This window comes from Canis lupus, chromosome 36 (genome assembly GCF_048164855.1).
Source record: "Canis lupus baileyi chromosome 36, mCanLup2.hap1, whole genome shotgun sequence".
NCBI lineage: Eukaryota > Metazoa > Chordata > Mammalia > Carnivora > Canidae > Canis > Canis lupus.
Window position 1 is genome coordinate 18597435 of NC_132873.1, and position 14094 is coordinate 18611528.

Below are 14094 nucleotides of genomic sequence, written 5' to 3' on the forward strand. Positions count from 1 at the left end.
CGAGAGCATGGTGGGGGGAGGCAAGGAAGGAAGGGTCAGAGGGAGAAGCAGACTCCCCTCTGAGTAGGGAGCCTGAGATCATGACTGACCCAAAGGCAGCCACTTAAACCGACTGAGCCACCCAGGTGCCCAAGTCTTATGTATAATTGTAATAAAACCATTCCCTAACTTATAATTTTGGATGAGGCAGTGATAAAATGACTTTGATATTTATTTTTACAGAATAGATTTCTCATTGTGCTGTAACTATTTTATATAAGACATAATAATGTGCATTATTTTTAAGTAGTCTTTATTAATGAAACTCAAATTCTTGCATTTCATGTCTTTTCATTAATTTAATAGTATTTATTAATTCTGTGAAAAGGAATTCCAAATGTCTCCTGTCATTTACTTGCATGTAACAGAATGCACATTGATACTGCCAGTTTTGGTATTGGCAGCTCTTCAAGCTGGTTTTCCATTGGTGAAATGATTTTCCAACATAATGAATAACTTGGTAAATTCCGGACAAAAGAAATTGTAGGCTTCTCTCAATTTGTTTTATAGGGTAATTGCATTCTCAGAAGAGTCATTGAATATTAAAATCATACAGAGGGCACCTGGGTGGCTTGAGCATCTGCCTCTGGCTCAGGTCATGATCCTAGGATCAAGTCCCACATTGAGCTCCCTGTGGGGAGCCTGCTTCTCCCTCTGCCTATGTCTCCCCCTCTCTCTGTGTATCTCTCATGAATAAAAAAAAAAAAATCTTAAAAAATCTTAAAAGGCTAAAATAAAATAAAATCATACAGAAATACATTGTATTTAAGGTACATCATACATGTAAAATGGAGTTAGAGTCTAAGCCCAGATTGTTATGAACAGCATTTCCCATTTATGTGATTTTTCATATGAAGACAATAAAAGTTCATGTGTGATGTGGGACTTTTGCTGCTTCTTATACATCTTCCAGGACTCTAAGCTTTTTCAGAAATACTTTCCCTGAGCCCCTGATTCTGTCTTAAGTACTGTACCTCCTACTTGCTTCTATACCACTTGACACATTGTATTATAGATGTCAGTTAATCTCCCTGTTAGACTCTAAACTTTGTGAGAGTAAGAAATGCCTATCCTGGTCACCTTTACATCCCCAGTACCTTGCATGGTTCCAGGCTCAAAGTTGAAACCTAATAAATAATTGAAAAAATAAAGTGGAAAATGGAAGAGAGAAAGAAAATAAGCTAATAAACCAGTGAAGTGGATTAAAAATAAGCCACAAACTTCATGTTGTTAATAGTGAGTGAAAGAAAATGCAAGAAGGCCCTATTTAAATGAAGTGATATGCATTTTTATTATCAGCATCATGTACCAAGACAGAAGGCTGATTTAAGGACATGCCCAAAGCAATGTCCTTTGCTTTTTCTCAGTCCTCCAACTGCATACCACTCTTCTTACTCCTCTTGTATCTTTCTCCAGTAACAAATTATCCCAACGCCTTGGCCCCCTTTCTGAGGAATTCTAGAGCAACATATGACTGGCACCATTAGGGGACAATAGATAAAGTAAGGTATTTATTGAAGGAAGTAGTTTGCTTCTAATGTTTTCTAAGTTTTCATTTTTCTGCTGCAAATACCTATAGTTTAGATAGAGGAAACATGCAGACCTGGCTTCCCTCCCTGCTAATGAGTAAGCAGTGAATAGCTCTACCTGACCCACACAAGTTATCGTCGCATCCAGCTATTGTTTGTGGTCTTTATTTTTTTTTTTTTAGATGTTGATTATTTTTGATACACTAGCGATAGTAATTTAATGATTATCTTCCTTTTATTTTAGGCTTTCAATATTTTTAAATGGATAACTTCTACTTCTGAGTCTTTAAACAAATACAGTTAGATATCATTGTTTCTTACTGATCAGATCACAGATTTTTTTTTTTCAGTGATTTGAATGAAGTGTTGAGGTGAATTGAGTTTGAGGATGAATTGAGTAAATCTTGTAAGATTTTTAAGTTTAAACTTGAAATCTCTGGTATTACATATACCAAAAAGTTTGTTTTCATGGCATGAAGCAGATTTATTTTTTTTTAATTTGTAATATAATTATCTGAATTTAGGTATTCTACTTATTTGGGGGGATCTTTTTCGGAGAAACTAATCTTTGCGTAAGATAAAGGAAATAGTAGGTTTTTTAGAAATTATATTCTATGTATTTTACCTAAATGTGTAAGGAGTTTCTTTCCAAAGGACTTTTTCTCAGGAACAACTTTAGGGTGGGGGGAGCAGGGAAGGAAAGAGAGTCCCAAACAGACTCAACACTGGGCACAGAGCCCCTTTGCAAGGCTTGATCCCATGACCCTGAGATTAGGACCCCAGCCAAAACCAAGAATGGGACACTCAACCAACTGTAGCACTCATATGCACCCTGCCAATATATTGTTTTAAATGATGATTAGTAATTACATAGCATTAAAAAAATAAGTGCTAATTCAGAATTACTTAGGGATAAGCAAGTCTGAATTACATTTATATGGAAACAGCTATAATTTATATGAGTATAAATACAATTGCATAAACTTACCTTGAACATGTTACTAAAAAGTTATTAAGAGGGAAAAGGGTAGTTAGAGCCTTGATTATTCACAAATCATTTTCATGAAAATACATTAATTGCTTGAATTTAATCAATTTTTAAAGGAACCAATTTCTTAAACGTTCTGTTCATGTCCTTTGTTTGCTATGTAAGTCCTTTACCATGTAATACAGTCTTACTGGTATTCTGATATAATGAGTGAATTAATAAGATTTTACTGAAAACAAGTGATATCCATTAGGCAAAATATTTATGGACCTTTTTTTCTCAGTGTGGCTATCATTGAATTGATTAGATACTTGCAGAGTTTTTTAAAAAGTTTTTAAAAGTCTTATTCTGTTTTCACAAGAATATACTAGTCCTAAAGCTATATAGGTCTTTATAGCCTTTAACAAAGGGAAGGAATATGTTTAGTCATTGGTCTTCAACACCTGTTTATCTGTACTGTGCGCACAGCATTCACAAACATTGCCCTAGAAGACAGGCTGGCTCTGTGATCTGTGCAGTGCATGATCCATTTTCACAGAGTGAAGGACTGGCAGGAGCCAGCTAGGGCATGCCTACTGGTGTCTGCCTTCCCATCTTTTTTTTTTTTTTTTTAAGTTTTCTTGTGGACACATTTCACTGTAGGAAAAAGACATGAGATTAATGATAGAGAATCGTTCTTTGTCTACTTTATATTTTAAACACATAAAACCTCCATTGACTTCTGTTGCCTTTTTTGTTTTTCTCTCTCTTTTTCTGCACAAGCACTCCTATCTGGACAGGGAAACCTCCCTTCTTCTGAGAAACATTGCAGGAAAACCTTCTCATTTGCTGACCAAGGTGATACTTCTTCTTTCCACCTGCATGTAAATATTTAATTGTCTTTCAGGTAGAATATAATTTCTGGTTTTGATTGTGCTCTCAGATGTCTCAGATTGTGCTTTCTTATTTCAGCATCTTTGTTGTTAATAGTTTTTTTTCTCTCTTAACTGAAGGTAATTGTTTACTGATCTTAATGACTTAAGATATAATGACTTAATATTCTACTCTCAATAACAGAAAATACTGTAAATGCCTGACCATCTTCCCAAGTATGTTACACTTTTTCTAGTTTAACATTTTACTTCATTTTAAAGTCTGAAAACATTGCTTTAGCTTTAACTTTTATTAGTAGTGGTTATCCATGCTGTTTCTTCAGCAAATTTTGTTTTCTAGTTCTTGTTTATATTACAGACATCTTGCTAATTAAAACATTTATTTATATAAACAATCTTATTTTACATTAGCTTAATCAAATTGTAAAAGAAGGCTGCAATTTTAATTTCTCATTTCTCCTCAGAATGGTTTGAATTGGTCCAACTGGATTTTCATTGGGCTAATATTTTACATCAATTTAAAATCCTTATGTATTGTCACTGTTAACTAAGAAATAACAGAATAGGGAAGCTGAATAGATTTTTGACCAATTTTCAAGTCATGTTTTTATTTCATTATCTATTGTCACTGTTAACTAAGAAAGAATAGGGAAGCTGAATAGATTTTGACCTCAAGTCATGTTTTTATTTCATTATCTTATTTAAATAATGTTAAATTCAAGAATATCAGATGTCATTATAGTTTCTTGTGAATATGATGGTGATTATGGGTAAGTTATTGTGTCTGAGGTTTTTTAAAAAAGTTATTACTTAACCTTATAAACTTGTAGAAGAGGGTAATAAGGCTATAATTAAAATCTCCCTGAGAAGTAGCTCAAAGAGAAGACCCAAGAGACATTGAAACCCTTTCTCTTGCCTGAGTTTCTCTTTAAAGTAGACCTAGGAATAGAGTAGTGCTTAAGATCAGGGAAATGTAGAAGTCTAGGTGGGTAATAGCCGTATTATACTTTATAAAAATAGCAGAGTTCTTTCCCTCAGCTTGTCCTCAGTTTACTCTCTCTTTCCCTGGAATCCACACTCCTAACTTCAAAAAGGATCTCTGTTCTAGATCAGATCTCTTTACCTAAGAGTAACATATGTCCAGGTTGCTGTCAGGTATTTCTTGGAAGATAACCAGCATTTTACCAGCACCTCCAGTCCCACAGATCTTTAGCTTCCATACCCATACTCACCCTGGGGCCTTACAATTCATATCCTTCTTGTGACATTGCTGTTTCTGCTCAGAATGCTGTTACTCTCCTGGTTACCCAGATGTGAGCACTCTACCACCCATGGTGCCGTTCTTCTCAGTTATTATCTTAAAGCTCCAGTGAAGAATCTGCAGGATTAAGTTCACCCATCCATTTAGTTCCCATTGCCACTGCCCTAAAATAGGCTCTTAATCTGTTATCAAAGCTACCACACTTGTCTCTTCATTCTTGCCTCTCCTTCCTCTGGTCCATTTTGTACACTGCTCTCAGATGTAACAGCTTACCATTTCCATTGTTTGTTTATTGAACAAATATTTGTTGAGTCAAATACTATCCTGGAGCTGGGACATACTTTGTATAAAATGGATATATCCCCCTACCCTCAGGGCTCACAGTCTACTTAGGAAGGTAGATAAAAAATATTAATGGGCAAGTATAAACAAATTCTAAATCATGTTAAATGCCATGGAGGAAGCAAAGTAAAGCATTAGAGCAATACTAGAGAGAATATTGGGGGTACATTTCCTTTAGATGGCAAGATCAGAAAAAGGCCCTTCTAAGGGGGCAACATTTAACCTAAAGATTGAAGGATGAAAAGCCAGCTTGAAGGTGAAGTTTAGTGCTCCATGTAGATAGGCCCAGGGAGAAGAGTTTAGCAGGTTTGAAAAGCTGAAGAGAAGCTATGTTGCAGGAGCCACAGTAGTTGAATGAAGATAGGAGCGAATGTCTTGAGTTTGGAGAAGGAGGCAGGAACCAGATTATCAAGGCATGCTAAGGAGTTTGTATTTTTTTCTAAATGCAGTGGCAAATCATTAAAGAGAATAACTTCATCCATTTAGCAGATGTTTACTGAATACTACCATGTTCACAACCCTGGAGATCCTGCAGTGAATAAATACAGAGTTCCTACCACAGGGAGAGCTATTCTTTGCAAGTTATGGATAAATGCAGTCAGTAACTTCTCATCTCCCTGTACCCAAGAAAGAGACAGTGATACCAACTACAGCATCAGAGCCATCTCTGCTTGGATCAGCTCTTCTCCCATGACCCAAGTGTTGGAATTGCTGGTGTTTGTAACCAACATCTGGCTCCAGCTACCTCCTACATACTACTCTGCTTACATACAAGAAATTTGAGAAGGACTGTGATTCAGTAGCAAAAATGTAAACATTTAGGTTGGAATGGGGTGTGGAGTCAAGGAGGTAGCAGAAATTCCTAACTTGAGCTGCAGGAGCCTTTCAATGTCGGTGTCCTCAATCCAGGAGCACTTGGCTGTTTTGAAACTAAAATGGGTTTACACGTTTTGTGTGCCACCTGTGTGGCAGTCTGGCTCCCCTTACCCAAAAAAGCATAGTGCCTCGTATACACTTGTCCAAACTAGGATATTGTAACACCTAGTAGTTAGGACACAGTAGAATGAGCATAGTAGCACTGTGTTTAGGCCAAGGCAGCAGCCAAAAGAGTGTTTTGGGTTTTTTTTCCATCATAAATTTAGTTGTCACTAAACCACTATTAATGAAATAACTAACCCACATACAGCTCTGAGCTGGGAACCTCTGCAAAAACAATACCAAACAGTTTCTTCTAGGAATGGCATTAGTACCGTAAATGGGTGCCACGGGCAAAGGACATATTGTTGATCTGTTGCCCTTAAATTTCTGGGAACTATTCTGAATGTCTTCCCTGGCTCTTTATCTAACAGTGCGTTTTTTTCACTCTTTACTCCTCTACCCTGCTTTATTTTTTAAGATGGGACTTATCCCAGACTGACTTACCACACATCTATTTCTTTATGGTCTTGTCTCTTATTAAATGTAAGCTCCTCAAAAGCAGGTACCCTATACCCTATACCCCATATACCCTGCCCTTAGTCCCAAGCTTACATAGTCTCCCCAAACATCTGTCACAGAATGGTCCTTTAGTGACCTTCAAGGACTGTTGTACTGTTGACCACCATTTTCTGTGCTTCAGAAAAGTTATAAAAGTGCTATTATATTACTGTAAGTCTTTCATTGTTGACAAACAGTTTTTATTTACTGTTATCCCTTAAGTTTGCGCTATAACCCTTATGAACAAAAGGAACTGTGACACAGTGGAGAGAGCACGTGATAAGTCATTTGGTAACTGCCTGTATGATCTTAGAAAGATTAGTCTTTCTGGGCCTTAGTTATTAATCAGTACAGTGTATGTAATAATGATATTGGCCTTGCATTATTGAGAATTAAATGAGATACCGTGTGTAACACACCTCAAAGTGTGTGGCAAGTTTTAGGTTCATTTGATGTTAGTTTTCTTCTCCGTGAGATGCTATCAATGTCATGATTTCTTCAGGAAAGTGAAGTAGTTGTTACTATTATTATTTTGGCCGTAAGTAATTTTATAGGGTAGAGCATTTCATGGACAGTGAACTATTTACCACTCCAGGTTTTCTTTGAACGTTTTTAAATTTATATAAATTTAAACAAATTTGTTGTAAAATGTGAAAGAACCTAAATCTCAAACTGCTACTTTTTAGCCCATTAATTTTAACTGGATTTGTTTTGAACTTACAAAGCCTTAATTTCTTAGTTGAAGGAATTCACTAGCCATCTCTTAGCAACTGTCACTCTTTGAGTATTCTAATTTTTACACTCCTGAGAATGCTTTAACACTTTGTAACCACAGCATTGGCTTTCATTTAATCATAAGATCTTCACTGAGTTTTTGTTCTTTATGTAAATTTGAGGAGGCTTGGCATTTGACGGTTATTGATAGCCGCACAGGAGTTTTTCAGGTAGAAAATGGGTTGTCTTTTGCTCTTTTAAAAGACAGGGTAGAAGAGAAAGTTGGTATATGTGTGAGATATCTTTTAGTTATGTTGAGGATGGCTGTGGGACAAACAACATGAAGAAAGGGACAGTCAAAAGATAGGGGGACAGAAGGCTTAAGACCTGAGGTTGTCTGCATTAGCAAAAAGAAGAGAACAAGAAATGAATAAAGCTTTGTTCTTTGTACTGAAGTTGGGTTGCAGACATTGAATATAGACTTGCATTGCCTTTATAAATAAACTACCGGATGTCTTCTTACTATATAGTCTAAACACATCAGCAAAGACTTATTGATCTTTCCTGTACTGTGCACTTTATGAGCTTAAAACAGTTTCTTCCTCTCCTAAGTTGTAATGATGAAAAGTAAAGCTATGGGTATATCTACCATGGTAATGTAGGTAAAAGTTAAACTTTCTGAGGAAGAGGTTATCCATAGGAAACATAAAATACTATGAATCTTGCAATTTGATATATTTTTATTTTCAGTTTTGCTCCAATGATGATATTCAGCCTCTTAAAGTAAGAGGCATCTTGATCAGTTGTTTCTTCAGAAAGCTTCTAGCAAGGATCATCCTTGTTAATAAACTGGAGGAGAACAAAGCTGCCTAGGTTGAAATTAGGCACATAGCTCTTAAATTTGAATTTGATACAGTTTTAAAATAGAGCAATTTATGTAGTTATTAAAGAGTAGTATTTTGAGCAATGGAAGTACTAAGTTTGGATGTTAAGATAGCCTTAAAGTTAGATGCTTTACATAAAGATGGTTTTTTAATTGATGGCTAGGAAATCTATTTGTTTAATATATGTTAAATGGTTGCTCTGAATCTCGTTTCTTCCAGTGTGTCAACATTTTTCCTGTTAGCCTGTGAACAGAAACTTAATCTTAGAATTGAATGACTTTTTGTATCAGTCCTTTAAAAGATAGTACTGGTTGTATTCTTTTGTATTTGGCAAATAGTATTATACTAAAATAGGAGTATGAAAATACTATTTTTATATTTATAATGAATATTAGAATGTAATATTTAAATTTGTATGTTCCTTTCTAAAATAAGCTTTTTTTTTAAAGAGTGGTTTTAGATTCACAGTGAAATTGAGGGAAAGGTACAAAGATTTTCCATATACTACCTGCCCCTACACATGTATAGCCTCCCTATAGTCAGTATCCCCCACCAGAGTGGTACATTTGGTACAACTGATGAGCTTTGGTTGACACATCATTATCACCCAGAATCCACAGTTTACATTAGGGTTCCCTCTTGGTGTTGTACATTCCATGGATTTGAACGAATGTGTAATGACATGTATCTACCATTGTAGTATCATACAGAATAGCTTTACTCCTACAAAAGTGCTATGTTCCATCTATTCATTCCTCTCTCTCCCCAACCCCAGGCAATCACTAATCTTTTTACTGTCTCCATAGTTCTGCCTTTTTCAGAATGTCATACAGTATGCAGCCTTTTAGATTGGCTTCGTTCACTTAGTAATATGCATTTAAGTTTCCTCAGTGTCTTTTCATGGCCTGATCATTTCTTTTTAGCACTGAGTAATATTATCTAGATGTAGCACATTTTATCCATTCACCTACTTGGAAACAGGTTGTTTCCAAGTGTTAGCAATTATAGATAATACTGCTAGAAGCATTTATGTGCAGATTTTTGGGTGGAGGTAAGTTTTTACTCATTTAGGTAGATATTAAGGAGCATGATTACTGAATCATATTGTAAGAGAATGTTTAGATTTATAAGAAACCAACAAACTATTTTCCAAAGTGGCTGTACCATTTTCCATTCCCACCAGCAATGTATATGAGTTCTTTTTGATCCATTACTTCATCAGCATTTGATGTTTTCAGTGTTTAGGTTTTGGGCCATTTTAATAGGTTGTATAACCTGGTATCTTGTTTTAATTTGGTGTTCCCTAAAGACATATGATATTGAGTATCTTTTCATGGGCTTATTTGCTGTCTCTGTATCTTCTTTGGTAAATTCTCTGTTCATGTCTTTTACCCATTTTTTTAATTGGAATGCTCGTTTTCATGAGTTTTATGTATTTTATTTCATTTTATTTTGAGTTTTATGTATTTTAGATAAATAGTCCTTTATCAGATGTCTGATAAATTGCAAATATGTGCCTGATAAATTGCAAATATTTCCTCCTAGTCTGTGTCTTGTCTTATTCTCTTGAATATTCTTTTTGCCTTCAAAATGTTTTTTTGGCTTTTGGGACAATTTTTTTAACTTCTGCTGAATAATTATAATGTTACAAAAAAAAATTAGCCTTTCAGAAGTTCGTGTTTATATTCCAAATACACAAAACACTGATTTTACATATCAATCTTTACTCATCAGACTTTGAGATTTAAGTTTGCTTTAAAGAGACATGAAGTAAAACTTGCAGATATGCTTTGGTAAATTTTTCTTCTCTGTAGTAGGCATTCATACTAATACATAAGCTATGGCAAATGAGCCATGAGAAACAGAAGATAATTATCCCATTGGAAAAAAAAATCATAAAACTCCTGCTTTCCTCTTTCTTTTCCAAAAAAAAAACCAAAAAAAACTCCAAAACAAAAAACCTGTTAAATAACTGGTTTCATAAAACCACTGGGAAATGCTAATATTCAAAATTCATTTCTAGAGTAGTGCTAGATTCATCAGAAACACAGGGTTTGGTAATTTAACTAATGATTTGTTTCTCTAAGAAACAGAATTCTAGTAACTGGGAGTTTTAATGAGAGTAGTGTAGTTTCCTTATTGTATAGCATGCATTTAAAAAAAAAAAATCTTTAAAATAATTAGGCAACGCCTAATTAGGGACGCCTGGGTGGCTTAGCGGTTGAGCAAGTCTGCCTTTGGCTCAGGGCATGATCCCAGGGCCGGGAATCAAGTCCCACATTGGGCTCCCTGCGAGGAGCCTGCTTCTCCCTCTGCCTATGTCTCTGCCTCTGTGTGTGTGTGTGTGTCTCATGAATAAATAAATAGAATCTTCTACGTCTTCTAAAAAAATAAAATAATCAGGTAACATATTTTACAATTATTTATTTGCATAAAAGGGGATACAGTTATTTAATCTTTTAATCAAATGAATATATCTATAATTGTCTATGAATCAAGTCTTCTTTTACCCCCTCCATTGTTAAAATAAAGTTCTTTGTTCTCAGTTTAATTGGGTTTACAGATAGTATTTCCACACCTTGGTTATTATGTCAGTTCACTGGCTCCTTTCATTGAAAAGGATCCGATTTCTAGCAAACAAGCCTACTGTCTTCTCTTAACTACTGTTTCCTCTGTTGTACAGAGTAGCAACTACTAAGCTTGAAATGGGGGAAGATTTAGTATGAAATGGAAAGAGAACAGTTCAGAAACAAGAAAGCCAGCAGAATTTAGGAGAACAGGGACCAAATCTATTAAATGAATTGAAGTTTCATTTTTGTTTTTGGCTCAGGAAGCTTTAGCTATTTTGTGAAGAATAACACATGGTTTGTGGTTTTTAATCATAATCCAGAGCAGATAAAGTTGGCTAATATAACTAGGTCCTTCTTTTGTTTTAAGTCTTCTATTGAATATAGGAATATATAAGATGGCAGTGTATATTTTTTTTAGATATTTTCCAGAGTAACCAAAAACTTAGAGTTAGAAAGTAATCCTTCATAAGCAAAGATTTACTTACATGAGTTTTTCTCAACTGGAGGTTAAGGCTACAGTGTACAATGGCCTACTGCTGGAAAATACAAGTAAGTACTGGTATTATAGCACTATACGTTATTTTAGGAAAAAATAAATAGAGTAAGTATAGTTATAATTTTTGATAGTGTTACTACTATTTATAATCTAAATTTTACAAAGAAGTTACTAGAAATTAAATATTTGGAAAGTTCTATTTAGCATTTTAAAAATTTCATCAGTGAATTAATAGGAATAACTATGAGTTTACTGACATGAGACATTGGTTGTATTGTGTGCTTTTCAAAGCATAATGAAACCTAAAGTATAATGCAACTTCCATTTGCATTGATAAATTGATGAGAACATACCTATATTTTTTACTAAGGACTTTTATGTGGTTGCAAAGAAATAAATTGATATTGTTTTTTGCTGTTTTATGGTGATATGATACATTTTCAGTGTAACTGAACAAAACATTAGTATGCAAAAAATTACCCATACTTTGGAGGCAGGCATAAGTTCAGAGTTGAGGCATTGTGCAGGTGCGGCAAACTGTCAGGCCATCACATAAACCGTTACACATTCCCTGTTTCTCCTACCTGGAGCCTGAAATTCTTTTGCTTCGGATTGACAGAATCAAACTCACTAATTTGCTGTATCACAGATTTCTTTTTCTCTAGAAGATGGAATCTGGTCTTCTTGATAAGAGTTCCTGAAGCCTGCATCTTAAAAATGTTCCTTTGTACTATGTCTGTTCTCACTTTTTGAACAGGTTATTTTTAAATGTGCTCTATATAAGTATGTGAAGTTATATTCTTACTGAAATCCAATGGTGGCAACATCCTTAAGATAAAAAAAGACTTTTCAAAAATTCTCATTATTTTAGCATTCGTTTATCTCCAGTGCTTTGTGTTCACAGGAAGAACAGGCAGCAAAATTGAAAGCTGAGAAGATCAGAGTTGCCCTGGAGAAAATTAAAGAGGCACAAGTGAAAAAGGTGCTATTTGGGCTTCTTCCTCGTTTGGGATTTTTTGTAATCAGTTTTTTAAATCAGATTTATAAAGAAGTGCCTTGTTTATATAACATACCTTCAAGATACAGAGAGAAGGGTATTCTTGATATATTTGTCACATTTTTTTTTGGTAGATAAAATGTATTAGAAAGAACTGCTTTAAATTCTCCTAAAATAGTAAAACAAAATAGTCTTACTATAATCTTACCTGTTATTATCATTTAAAAAATGCTTTAAATTTGTTTAGGTTATTTGATACCTAGTTTTAGAGTATCTTTCTTGCATAATAAAGTCATTATTTGTGTTTTAATTTATATTTACCTAAGAATGTTACTCAAAACATTACTTGATATTGGGAGAAATTACTAGAATGCCTATTTTTTGGCTTGTATTTAATTTCCTTTTTACCTATTGTAGTTGGTGATTAGAGTCCACATGTCTGACGATAGTTCTAAGACAATGATGGTGGATGAGAGGCAGACAGTGAGACAAGTGCTGGATAACCTAATGGACAAATCCCACTGCGGTTATAGTTTAGACTGGTCGCTGGTAGAAACCATCTCTGAATTACAAATGGGTTAGTAATCTAATTGCTTTATTTACTTTTTAGTTACTATGCAATGCTAACAGGTTTCATGTTAATTAAAGCACTTTGAGTCATCTTTTCCCCCCTATGTATATGGAGCCTTAGCTTTTTACATTATCTTTTTTCCCCCTCCAAGTATTTGAGATTTCTCTGAATACAAGATCATTTCCAGTTCACTTCAGATCTTCTTATGGCTAAACTAGTTTTTTTTTTTTTTTTTTAAGTAATAAAATGCTTTTTCCTTCAAATAACTGCATAGACACATTTACTAAGACCATTCTATTTATTTGCTTTTGTTTTGAATTCCCTATACCAGCATTTGACTTTTAGGGAAAACATAAAGCCTATCTTTTTTATTTTTAGCTAGATGTACTAAATCTTAGTTTCCTATGATTTATAGTTAAGTGTGGTGTTTTCTAATTTTAAAAATCCCTCATTTTTAATGCCATCATTGATTCTTTAAAAAGTTTCTAATATTAGTTGTGTGATTTTAGCAACCTGGCAATTGTTATTTTTAACAATTGTTATTTTATACCTAATAAAATAAGGTATATTTGAATCAGTAATCAATTTCAACTTTGTATTTTATTTTAAAAAGTATTTGCATTGGTCTTACTACCTGTATATTTAAATATTTCACAGCAGTTTCCAGAGAAATAAAAATTTAATTATTAACCTTTTTGTCTCAGAATTGCACATACATAGCCCCCAAACTAAACTATAAGTTATTAGTTTATTAGCATGTATAAAATGTATTATTATAATATTTTTATAATATTATTATATTATTATAATATTATTATAATACTCATAACTCTTCTTAGAGAATTACAAAGGTTTGAGTTCATACATGTGGCATGATGGTACACAGAACACGTTTAGATGATAATGTTTTTAGTATGTCCATGTCTATAGGTTAATGACCCACATATGTAATATTATATTTTTCTATTACCTTTTATATAGTTGGCTATGGTCTTTTTTTTTTAAGATTTTATTTATTTATCTGAGAGAGTGGGTGCATGCACATACCCGAGCACTAGCTGGGGTAGGGGCAGAGGGAGAAGCAGATTCCCTGTTGAGCAGGGAGTTGGAGGAGGGGCTTGATCCCAGGAGTGTATCATGATGTGAGCCAAAGGCAGATGCTTAACTGACTGAGCCACCCAGACACCCTTGGTTTTTTGTTTTTTCAAAGGTAGATAGGAAAAGACTGAAGGCTGAGAAAGATCTAACAGAAGACCTAGATTTTAGTCCTAATTCTTCCATGTAACAGCTATGTGACTTTGCTGAAGTCACTTAACACCATTGGGCATGTTTCCTTATTTGAAAATAGAGGGAAG

The 14094-nt window shown here is 34.3% G+C and overlaps 1 protein-coding gene across 10 annotated transcripts in view; it reads left to right on the forward strand.

Annotated features, from left to right (window-relative positions):
- RAPH1 (Ras association (RalGDS/AF-6) and pleckstrin homology domains 1) overlaps positions 1 to 14094 on the forward strand; it is a 95466-nt gene that overhangs the window by 53543 nt on the left and 27829 nt on the right. For 6 of the 10 annotated variants that reach the window (XM_072812979.1, XM_072812980.1, XM_072812978.1 and 3 more), the window contains 3 exons: positions 3319 to 3393; positions 12076 to 12153; positions 12586 to 12745. In XM_072812979.1, the coding sequence (XP_072669080.1) occupies positions 3319 to 3393; positions 12076 to 12153; positions 12586 to 12745 (313 nt within the window). The remainder of the gene's footprint in view (positions 1 to 3318; positions 3394 to 12075; positions 12154 to 12585; positions 12746 to 14094) is intronic. The other 4 variants (XM_072812984.1, XM_072812985.1, XM_072812981.1 and 1 more) reach the window with 1 other exon arrangement.